Here is a 12,077-nt window from a genome sequence, read left to right on the forward strand (position 1 = left end):
ATTGGTTGCTGGATCCTGAGGCTTAGTCCCACTCAGGTTAGATTTAGCTTTGTTATAGGCATCGGGAGAAAAAACACCCTTGGAGACCGATATAGAAAAAGAGAAAAAGATTTTTATTTCCAGCAGCTGGGACCGCACCAGCCAATTCAAGGTGCAGCCATGAGCCGTTTTTACTTTCAGTTTTTAAAGCTGCAAGCATGGCAATTTGGTCACCCGATTACCGCGCTAGGAGTTATTAGCCAATGCAAGCAAGCCAACAGTACATAAGCTAATTTTGTAGTTAGCATGGCTCCTCCCAGCCCCTCCCACATTTTCCTGCCTAACTTTCACACAATGGAGGGGCTATCTTAAGTGGCATCCGTCCTTTTAGAAAGAGGGAATTACTTCAGCTTCAGAGGTATATGTTCTTACTGTAGGAGGCCCATTATGTCTGATTGTCTCTCTGTGACATTAGCAGACATTGATGATCATTTACTCCTAGATGATCATTACTAGATCCATTATTTCAAGAGGGCTTTGCAAAATACCGTATTCTAATTATTTCATTCCCTCTTTATTTACTAGCTGGGATATTTCAATAGACAGAAATGTTTCCTCCTTAGCTATTTATGGTTACCCTGAAGAACAAGTCATATATGAAAGACAGGATAAATTTTTGACTTTTTCCTTTTACTTACTTGTTTTAGAAAAATGAATTGTTACCCTGTCGTCTTCCAAAGAGACATAGAGTTCGTTTGCTTTTGTTTCATTGTCATTTTGGCTTTTTGTGGTGGTAAGATTTAGTTTCTTTCTCTTTCTCATTTGCATTTTTGTTCTGTCAGTGGGTTTTGTTCTTTCTAGTGTATTTGGGGTATGATTACTCTTTTTCAGATTCCAGATGCAGGACTCCCTTGAGGATTTCTTGCAGTCTGGTGGTGAACTCCCATAGTTTTTGTTTGTCTGGAAAATATTTCTCTGTCATTTCTGAGGGACAGCCTTTCTGGGTATAGTATTCTTGGCTGGCAGTTTTTTCTTTTAGAATTTTAAATACTAAAATACTAAAAGAAAGTACATCCCATTTTCTTCTGGCCTGTACAGTTTCTGTTGAGGAGTCTGGTGTTAATCTGATAGGGGCTCCCTTACAGATGACTTGACACTTTTCTCTTGCTTCTTTTAAGATTCTCTCTTTGCCAGTTTGACTATGATGTATCATGGAGAAGATCTTTTTGGGTTGAATCTGTCTGGGGATCTTTGAGCCTCCAGGGTCTGAAGGTCTGTGTCTCTCCCTATACCTAGGAAGTTTTCTGTTATTATTTCATTGGCTAGGTTTTTCATGCCTTTCCCTTCTCCTCCCCTTCTGGAACACCCATGACTCAGATGTTTGCACTTAAGGTTGTCTGCTAGCTCTTTTAGAGTTTCTTCATTTTTTAAAATTATTTTTTTCCTTTTTTTTTTTGTCCATCTGGGTTATTTTGAAAAGACCATCTTCAAAATGAGAAGCTCTTTCTTCTGCTCATCCTAGCCTGCTGCTTAAGCTCTCAGTTGCATTTTTTGTTTCATTGAGTGAATCTTTCAGTTCTGTGAGTTCTGCTACATTCTTTTTTAAGGAATTAATCTCTTTATAAATTTCCTCCTTCATATCCCAGATTTTTTTTCTTACTTCATTATGTTGCCTAACTGAGTCTTCTTGTATCTCAGTGAGTTTCCTTAAGATTGTTGATCAGAATTCCTTTTCAGTCATTTCAAGGGTTTCCTTTTCGGTAGGCTCTGGTATTTGAGAATTACTGTGTTCTTTTGGTGGTGTCATATTTTCTTGGATTTTCATATTTTTACTATCTCTACATTGATGTCTGGTCATGTGGTGGAGCAGTTGCTGCTGCTTTTACTCTGAAGTGAGCTTTGAGGAGGGAGATGCCCTCTTCTTTTTCTGGTCTTCGCTGATGACTCTCCTTGTGTCACTGTAGTTGAGTGGCAGGCTGCCTGCATGGTGGCTGTGGCTACTACTGTGGCAGTGAGCTGCTACTGGGGCAGTCATGGCTGTGGTGGTAGCTGTGGTGGGCCACCACATGGAAGTGGTGTTTTCGGCATGCCCCTTGCTTGCTTCCAGGCGGGGAGTACTGCCCTTGGCTCCTTACCTGCTTCCAGGCAGTGGGGGGCTGCCCTCGGCTCCTGCCTAGGACCCTAGGAGTCTTAATCTCTCTTCTCTAAGTCTCTGACTAATGCCCCATTTCAACCACACTTTGTGACCTTAAGCCCTGGTGTGGCTCTGGGGAAAATCATGAGCCAAGCCTATAGAGTTTGTCTTTGCTACCTTTCATCTCAATTGTCATATCTTTTCTTTCCCTTGCCCTACCTTGGTCTTAAAATCAACTGTTATGTGCTGCCCACCAAATGGTGGCAAGGAACTTGGCCAACCTTAGAGGGAATTTAAGGATGGCTTTAAAGAAGTATATAGTCTATAGTGGTACATAGTGGGAGGTGATAGATCCATAAATAAATAAAAGTAAGGTCTTAAAAGTAAGGATGTGTAAGTGAGATATTTGAGGGACTCTCACAAGGTAACGGAAAACTACAGCTAGAGTAGTGTGAGTAGAAAAGAGGGAATGAGAGCATTGCAAGAAATCCTGACTCTTAGTTAGCTAACCATGACAGAGCTGAGGTCCATGACAGAGGTCCTTCCCTCACCTTGCTGGGGGCTGTGTCCAGTTTGATTCACTTTGGCCAGGGTTATCTTTTCCTAATTGCTGTTGTTTCACCAGGAAGCCCCTCAGCAGACTTAGTGGGCAAAGGTCCACCCTGTTAGTAATTCCTGCCTGACTCTTACTGTTGTGTCCCATTTCTAGTTTTCTCACCAGATCTAGGGCCTTTGTCTTCTTTCCTTCCTTCCCCCAGTCTTCATACTTGATGGACAATTTTAGTGCTGTTCTTCAGGGCTGCCATGTATATTTGCTTTGGGGCATGGGGGAAGAGTGGGAGGTAGGGTCTGAGGTGACAGAGGCAATAGGAAGGGGCATGTTAGGTTGAGATTTCCCTCTGTTTCAGCACCTAAGGTATATGCCCCTAAATTGACCCAATTCTGGTATAGTTGTTTCTGCAGTCACTGAACTCTTTAAGGGTTAAGATGGGAAAGAACCACAAAAAGGCAGTGGTAATAATAGACTGGTTTCTGACCTATTTCTTTTTGGATACTTTCCCAAGAGATAGAGCTAACATAAAGGGGAAGTTGGTTATTGGGTGTTGTCTGGTGTTTAAATATCTTACCTCTGGTGAATGCAAGGGCCTTAGCCTCCCTCTGCTTATCTGGAAGGGTTGTTAACATCTAGCTCTTGGAAATTTAACCTTTGGCAAGGTACCTACTTGTTGCAAAATGCTTTTGGAAATCTGAGCTAGAGCTTACCCACTGACAAAGGCTTTCTAGATTTAGTTTTAAAGTCTTCTCATGTTTAGGTGCAGTCATGCTTCTGCAAACTCACTTGGACACATTTTGCTTTTTCGTGTTTTCATCAGTCAAGGCAGTAGGTCATTTAATGACTCTGAACCTAATATACTTATATATCTTTTCTAGAACCAGTAAATCCTTCCAGAGAAAATTATAAAAATGTTGGCTTTGTAAAGTGAGCCTCAGACTGAGAGCAGTTGGTACATGGACGTATTTATTGAATGAGTAAGATTTTAGTCATACGAATAGATATTACTCTGTTTATAGACTGTGTATCTGGGGAAAAAGTTATAAAATAAATTTCAGTAATATATTTGATGTGTGACATTAGGAATCACTTCCTATGGATAAAACAATAACAGTACCACACTGTGCTTATATACAGAGCAAAAGTTTATATGGGTCTAACAGTAAGAATAAAATAAAGCAATTGGGTGAGTTTTTCACCATACTATTTATATTCAATTTAAGAAGATGTCTTTTATTCTGAGCTTCTCTCAACAAATAGTTACTAAGCACCAGCTGTGTGTCAGGTACTGTTGTAACACTGGATATAATGTTGAAGAGCACAGACACAGAGCATATGTTCTCATAGGGAAAGAGAGATAACAAATAAGTAGACGAATAATAACATAACAGTACATAATTTCAGATAGTAACAAGAGCTCTGAATAAAATAGAGAACAGTAATGGTAGTTGGGAGTGATTATAGCTAGAAAGATGTGGGAAGGCCTCTCTGAAGAAATTTACATCTGAGCTAAAATCTAAATAGTGAGAAGGAGGCAGGCATGAGAAGATCTGAGAGAACTACATTGCAGGCAGAGGGAATAGCAAAGGCAAAGGCTCTGGAGACATGAACAAACCTGTGTTCCTGAAGAACTAAAATAAGGCCTGTGTGACTCCAGCTCAGAGATAGGAAGGGGTAGGAAAAGACAGACCTTGAAGGCGCTTGTAAGACCATCGTAAGTGATTTGGATGTTACTGTAATGATTATTTTTCCCATGTTGTAGTGTTAAAATGTCCTTTGTTTTATAAAATGATGGTGATATTTGATTGTAGATTTGTATTTAAATATCATGCCTCTGATAAGTGTAAAGGCCTTAGCCTCCCACTATTTATCTCTAAGTACTGTTAACACTTACTGGTTTTGTAATCTTACTTGGCAAAACTAAAAGTTGGTAGCTTTATGGCAGTCCCCAAACTTTTTTTTTTTTTTTTAATTTTACCAGACCTGAAATTCAGTAGTTAGAGATTACTACACTATAATACAGCAGCTTCCCAATAGGAAGCTTAAAAATCTTCATTAGTAAAGAGGTTAAGGTAATATCTAGGACAGTAGCATTCTGACATGTTTTTCTTTCAGGAGATATTTAATTTAAATTCTCTAGAATCTCAGATCTTCCTCTACTTTCCTTCACACTTTCTTTTCACTCTCCTTCTCCCATCTTTAAGGCCATCACTAGATCATATAAATTTCTCTTTCACTTGGAAATGGCCATATTACAAGCTTTTAGAACATCTTTGTGCCCAGTACTTAGAATATCTGTTGCATTATCACAGTTCAGCAGGAAGTAGCCCCATATGTAACATAGTCAAATCCAAATGTTCCTAAAGCTTGAAGCTCCAAGTGGATTAGCACCCTGGTCATTATAAAAAATGAAATCTAGAAGGAAATTTACATGAAATAAGTGTACAGATACAGGCCAGAGACCAGGTTCAGTCTGCCCCATGTCAGCCATGATTGTCTTCCCTTTGCCAACTGACTCTAGCATGTCCTGTTTTCATATGTGGTCTGTTCGTGATAACGGGCATTAAAGGTTTCATGTGCACGTTTTCAAGGAAAATTCCTTCCTGGAGATGCCAGTCATAAAACACTTCTTCAATGAGGTGTTTTGAAGGATTCGTTAATGTTAGTATATTTTGTTCTTTTTCTTCAAAATGGACCATGTAATCATCTGGATTAAATCCAGAGAACATCTAGTTGGGCTAAAGAGTTGCCGCTTTAGGAACAAACCCCTGATGATTACCATGCCTCTTTTCATGGTATTGAACTCACGAGAGCCAAGCTTATTACTGGCCAAACGTACCATTTTTACTGTTTTCCACTCATCTTGATAGAATAATGAAGGCGAAATACTAAATAACAATTTTTTTTCAACTTTTAAAAAAAATTTTTATTATTTTTTTTTAACTTTTATTTTGTCGATATACATTGTGGTTGATTATTGTTGCCCCTTACCAAAACCTTTTTCAACTTTTTTATTAGCAAAACAGAACTCTTTCTTCAAAGAAAACTCCAGACACCCAGTATGTAAAATAGCTGTGGCTCCAAGCCACAAGCTTACTCCTCTTCTCCCCTCCATAGTGGCTCCTGAGGTGTATCTGAGAAATAAGAGGCTGTACAGAGCACAGGATGAAAACCACAGTCAAAAATTCAGATTGTAAACCCTGCCATGAAAAAAATAGCTTTGCTGCCTAAACTCGCAGACCTACCCCACCGGAGCTTCAAAAATAGGTTTTATACATATATTATTACCTAAAATTACATTTTCAGATGGTATTTACTATATAAAGCAAAGTCAAGCTTTAATTATAGCTATTTTTTCAGAACACACTTTTTGGGAATGGTAAGTACTACTGGGGCAAAAACACTTTTTGTTTACTAATTTAAAAAGTAAATTTTATATTGGCCAAGGTCTCTTTTTTTGTAAATTGTTTAATTATAAATAAAGTCATGATATGTTTTATGTATCATTGTAAAGTAATTGATATGCTAGTTTAATTTTTTTTCTTTTTGTCTTCTAGTTTGCCAGGGTTTGGATACCTGATCCTGAGGAGGTTTGGAAGTCAGCAGAGCTGCTCAAAGATTATAAGCCAGGAGATAAAGTTCTCCTGCTTCACCTCGAAGAGGGAGAGGTAAGAATTTCCCTTTTATATCTTGTCATTGGCCTAAAGTAAAGTAAGTTCAAAAGTGTAAGTTTATTGTGACTTATTTAAGCCCTATTGGAATTTTAAACTAATCTCCTATTTTTACTCACTAAATTGATAAAAATGGTAAACTCAGTTTTCTATCCTAATAGTTGTCAGTGACATGTTAGTGAAAATAACAGACACTTTAAAAATCCATTATTTTGTTCTATGAATTTATTATGATTATCAGGTTTAAATTTACATTTAATCCTTCCCCAAATATCTGGATTTTGTTTAGGCTAGCATTAAAATTATTTCATATTAACTAAGAAAACATCATCTAAGGCACCAGCCTAATTAAGATTTGATATTTGCTACCACCAATCATTTATAAATATTTACTAAGAAGCTGTTATATATGAAGCACTTTGCTAGTGACCAGAAAAGCTTAAAACCAATTGTATGTCTATACTTTTCTGTCTGCATTCACTGTATGAAAGAACTTGTCTTAGTTCTACCCTTTTTAATCTCCCCTCTACATTTGACAGAGAATGTTATACTCTTTTCTTAAAAACTTTTGTGACATTAATTTCCTATAAAGAATCTGTAGTCTAGGTCTGGCCGGTTAGCTCAGTTGTTTAGAACATGGTGTTATGCCACCAAGGTCAAGGGTTTGGATCCCCATACTGGCCAAATAACAACAACAACAAAGAATTTGTACTCTAGCCAGGGAAACTAGATATAAATACATGAAAATTTAAATAAAATACAGGAGATAAAGAGTAGTTCAATAGCATGATTCTAAAGATGTCAAAAGATAAATATGTGATAAACTACCGAATAAGTAACACTATCCTAACAGTTAACATGTATTGAGTACTTTCTATGTGCCAGGCATGGTTCTGGATGCTTTGCATGTTATATAACTCATTTAATCCTCACAACAATGCTATGAGATAGGGCGTTATTTTTCTCATTTTACAGATGAGAAAACTGAGGCTCAGAGAGTTTAAATGACTTGCTCAGGGTTTCATAGGTATTAAGGAATCAAGCTGTGATTTGAAGCTAGGAAATTTGCCTTCATGGTGAGTACTCATAACCACTCTGCTATACTACGAGGACAATAAGGACTTTAGGATCCTAATACAGGGAAATATTATAGGCTGCTTTGACAGGGAAGGCTTCAAGGAGGAAGAAGAATTTTTTTTTTTTTTTTTTAAAGATGACCGGTAAGGGGATCTTAACCCTTGAATTGATGTTGTCAGCACCACGCTCAGCCAGTGAGCTAACCGGCCATCCCTATATGGGATCCGAACCTGTGGCCTTGGTGTTATCAGCACCGCACTCTCCCGAGTGAGCCACGGGCCGGCCCCTTTTTTTTTTTTTTGGAGGAAGAAGAATTTTGACGGAGTCCTCAAAGCTAGATAGAATTTGAATTCATAAAGAGAAAAGGGTAGACCCTGTGAGGATTGGAATGTGTTATGGAGATAGTGAATATCACATTTACTGGAGTGGAGATTTAGAAAGGTGTGTATTTTAATTCAACAAATAGATGTTAAGGTACCTCGTATGTACTATGTTAAGAGGTGGCTAAAGGTATGATCTTTGATGTCACTGTCAGATAAGAAAGATGGACATACAAATAGTGCAGCACATGTTATAATTAAAATATAAGTTAGAAACAAAAGTAGAAGAGAGGAATGAGTAGTCAGCAGCTTATTGAAGGTGAGGGGTCAGGGAGGCACTGTCTAAAAAATGAGTAGACGAGGGGGAGTGCATTTTAGGGATCTGGGAAAGATGTTCAAAGGCAAGGAGGCATACAAAATAGTGTGTGTTTTGGGAACCACACAAGTTCTGTGTTGTTGGGATGGGAAATGAGAATACAGTATTGGCAAGAAGATGGGGGTGGAAACCAGATCACAGAGGGCCTTCATGCTAAACTCTTGGACTTCAACTGGTATGCTTATGGGAGTGCTTGTAGTGTTTTTAAACAGGAATGGTGCCAGGTTTGTGTTTTAGAGAGAACTCACTGGCAGCAGTATGGAGGACAGATTTCAGGAGAGCAAAACTTAGACGAAGAGACTAGCTGGGAATAAGGCAGGGAAGAAGTAGGCCAGATTGGGAGGGGCTTGAATGCCAAACTGAGGAATGAACTTATTCAACATTTATTAGTCATCTGCTCTGCATTAGGTACAATGTTAGGCACTTGGGGCAGTATTTTCTCATGTTAACGATATTATCACTACTTTCCAAATAAGGAAGCCAAGGCTTAGAGACATTAAGTAGTAAAAGCTTGAGGTCACATAGCCAGAAAGTGGCTTTGGGGATTTGAAGTGGGATTTGAACACAGAATTTTTTACTCTAGGGTAAGTGAAAGGAAGTGAGCCGAGATGCCGGGTACTATTCAAGCTTTATTGAAGAAAGAAATCTGCCGGACTGTCCTTAAAATGAAGGACAGCCCCAACAATGGGTTTGCGAGAGTTTATATTAGCTTTTGGGCATGAAATGTAGTTGGGGGAGGGACCATTAGGTGGAGAACTGCACCAATGCGGAAGCCGGAAAGTTGTTTCTAAGTCAGGAGTCTTCTCGTAAAGGGAAGGGGGAAGGGCTGGGTGCTAGAGTGGAAGACGAGGCCAGCGGCTGGTGCTTATTGTGTGCACAATGGTGCCAGCCACGTCCAAAATCCATCAGTAAGTGTTTATTCTACTTGACCACAGTGGATTTTTGCAAATAGTTTAAAAAGTAGATGGCTCCAAGATAGACATTTGACAAATAGCTGTGCTTAGTTTTTTAAATAGTTTTAGATTTACAGAAGTTACAAAGACAACAGAGTTCCCATATACCCTTCACCCAGCTTCCCCTAATTTTAACACCTTACATGGCCAATATACAGTAATCAAAACTAGGACATTAACATTGCTATAACTAAACTACAGACTTTGTTTAGATTTCACCAGTTTTTCTAATACTTTTTTTTGTTTGTTTCAATACTGGGTCCCACTCTGCATTTTAATTGTCCTGCCTCCTTAGTCTCTTCCAACTTGTGACAGTTCCTCAGTCTTTCTTTGCCTTTTATAACCATGGTACTTTTTAAGTGTTGGTCAAGGTTTTGTAGAATGTCCCATCATGCTCTTTCCTTATGATTAAATTAAGGTTATCACTTTTGGGGAAGAGTGATGTTACTCACTTATAAATTAAAAACTTTTGGTTCAGTAACTGGGTAAAAAAGGTGTAGGCTATGACTTCTCAAGCTATATTAGCAAAAATTGTTAATACAAGTTAATGTGCCTAATGAAAAAGAAGTTTCTCTTTATTGTTTGCATTTCCACCAGTTTCTGTGATATTGGAAGGTGCCAAGAGAAGAATGCATTTAATAGCTGAGATGCAAATCAAGAATATGAAATAAGCGAAGTGCATGGGCCTGTTTCGCCTTCATTGCCATAATTTATCCAGATGCTATGTCTTGTGCATTTTCAGGATTTGGAATACCGTCTAGATCCAGACACCAAGGAGCTGCCTCATTTACGAAACCCTGACATACTTGTTGGTGAAAATGACCTCACAGCCCTCAGCTATCTTCATGAGCCTGCTGTGCTCCATAATCTCAGAGTACGCTTTATTGATTCCAAACTTATTTATACATATTGTGGTAAGTATGCCTTGCTGTCTGAGTGGACTGTGAACTCTTTTCTCAAATGGACATAGCCATGATAATATTGTGCATGGGGAAAGCAGGCTGTGGTTGGATTTTTTTTTAAAGACAAAATCACTTCAGAGTTATCAAAAAGATTTACCTGTATTCATTAGCCAAGTTGCATGTCACGCTGAATAAACTCATTTGTGAACTTATATAATTTTGCTCAAGATGAAAAGGACTGGCCTATCTTTTGTTATTTTTTCTTCCCCCACAGAAGTCATATGTCAGATTCAATGTCAAATTCACCAGTTATTTTCATCTCTTACAAAAACTACTTCATGAAGAATAGATGTCGGGGCCGGCCCGTGGCTCACTCGGGAGAGTGCGGTGCTAATAACACCAAGGCCCCGGGTTCGGATCCCATATACGGATGGCCAGTTCGCTCACTGGGTGAGCATGGTGCTGACAACACCAAGTCAAGGGTTAAGATCCCCTTACCGGTCATCTTTAAAAAAAAAAAGAAAAAGAATAGATGTCCACGGACTTAGCTTTGGAGGAGGTTCAAGAAGTTTAGTGTTGTCTTTTTCTCAGTTACTTAGAAATGCAGGATTGACTTGACTTGTGGTAGCTCTTCTTGCTTGCTGCTGCCTGCCTGGGCCCCTGTTCATTGTAGTATTAGCTGCCAGCAACCCAGCTTATGATGCTTTCTATCTCTCTTAGAAATGAAGCATACACACGGGTGTATGTTTGTGTTCCTTTGCTCCCTTTCCATCTTTCCTTCTTTTGTCTTTCTCTCTCTTTATTTTGTTCTTATCCTTTATTTTATTCCTGTTCTCTGGCTCTTTTTCTCTCCACTGACTTCTTATCTTTCTTTCACTGATCATTCTCTCCTCTGAAGATCAGATGTGGATTTCCGTTTATTTCCATCTAAGATCATTTGCTTAGTGTTCCCAACTCAGTGCTCATCATTTCTTCATTACTCTTCCATTTTGGACATGAGGAAACACCTTTTCTTCTTAAAAGAATTTTCATCTTTTATATCCTTGGTATTAACTCTTCTTCTTCCCTATTAACTGAATATTTATTTTTCTCAATTTTTGTTTTTGTTCAATTTATTTTTTTCTTGCACACATGTGACTTTTCACTGAAACCTTCCCATTCTACTCTATCTTAATCATAACTATCCTCCTTCCCCTCCTTACTGTCTTCTTCCCTTGCTTTATTTTTCTCCTTTTTCCATACTAGTATCTAACTTATGATATATACGTTTTTTTCCCTTACTTGTTTATTTGTCTGTTTGTTTTCTTTTTCTTTTTTTTTAATTATTATTTTTTTTTACAATCTATGATGTGGTTGTAGAGCAGTTGAGAGGAAGGGAGAGAGGGCAAGGAAATAGGATGGAGGAAGGAGGAGGGGCAGGATTGAGGCCTGTGGCACCCCCTCATTCCCACAGGGGAGACCAGGGGGCTTCCAGTGGTGGCTTGGTCATTGCTGGGCTGGTTGCAGATGTCAGGGGGGGTGGGGCAAAAGCCCTCCCCCCTCACCACCCCAGCTCGGGAACCTGGGGCCCTTCTTGCTGCAGCTCAGTGGTCATCATTGGGGTGGTTGCATGTGTCATGAGGGTGTGACCATTAATTTTTGGATTAAATATTATGAAAATATTTAAAGTTCTAATAACATTTCCACATTATATTAACCAACCTTGTCCAGTTTTTAAATGGTGTTTTAGTTAGAACTACTTATAATGGGTTCAGAAGCAAAAGCTATAATATCTTTTGATCCTTGAACAATTTATTGCTTTAGTATTAACTAAAATTGAAAGGAGGTTTCGTGTTAACTGTGAGTCTCTACCAAATTTGATCTGCCCATTAGGATATTATTGACTTTTATTTTTCATTTTTGTCCCCCTCTCCCAGGTATAGTCCTAGTAGCTATAAATCCTTATGAACAGCTGCCTATTTATGGAGAAGATATTATTAATGCATACAGTGGTCAGAACATGGGCGACATGGATCCACATATCTTTGCAGTAGCTGAAGAAGCTTACAAGCAAATGGCCAGGTTGGTGAAAGCTGTCTTTGTTATTTCATGTGATGATTTCTTCTTTGCTAA

General features: G+C 38.6%; 1 protein-coding gene across 5 annotated transcripts in view; it reads left to right on the plus strand.

Moving 5' to 3' along the window:
- The window catches only part of MYO5A (myosin VA), a 187,007-nt gene that overhangs the window by 57,074 nt on the left and 117,856 nt on the right, over window positions 1–12,077 (plus strand). For all 5 annotated transcript variants that reach the window (XR_010022885.1, XM_063088963.1, XM_063088966.1 and 2 more), the window contains exons 2-4: window positions 6,224–6,334; window positions 9,806–9,977; window positions 11,882–12,026. Coding sequence is in view for 4 of the 5 variants with exons in the window: in XM_063088963.1 (XP_062945033.1) it covers window positions 6,224–6,334; window positions 9,806–9,977; window positions 11,882–12,026 (428 nt within the window). In the remaining variant the exon portion in view is untranslated. The remainder of the gene's footprint in view (window positions 1–6,223; window positions 6,335–9,805; window positions 9,978–11,881; window positions 12,027–12,077) is intronic.

This window comes from Cynocephalus volans, chromosome 3 (assembly GCF_027409185.1).
Source record: "Cynocephalus volans isolate mCynVol1 chromosome 3, mCynVol1.pri, whole genome shotgun sequence".
NCBI classification, from domain to species: domain Eukaryota; kingdom Metazoa; phylum Chordata; class Mammalia; order Dermoptera; family Cynocephalidae; genus Cynocephalus; species Cynocephalus volans.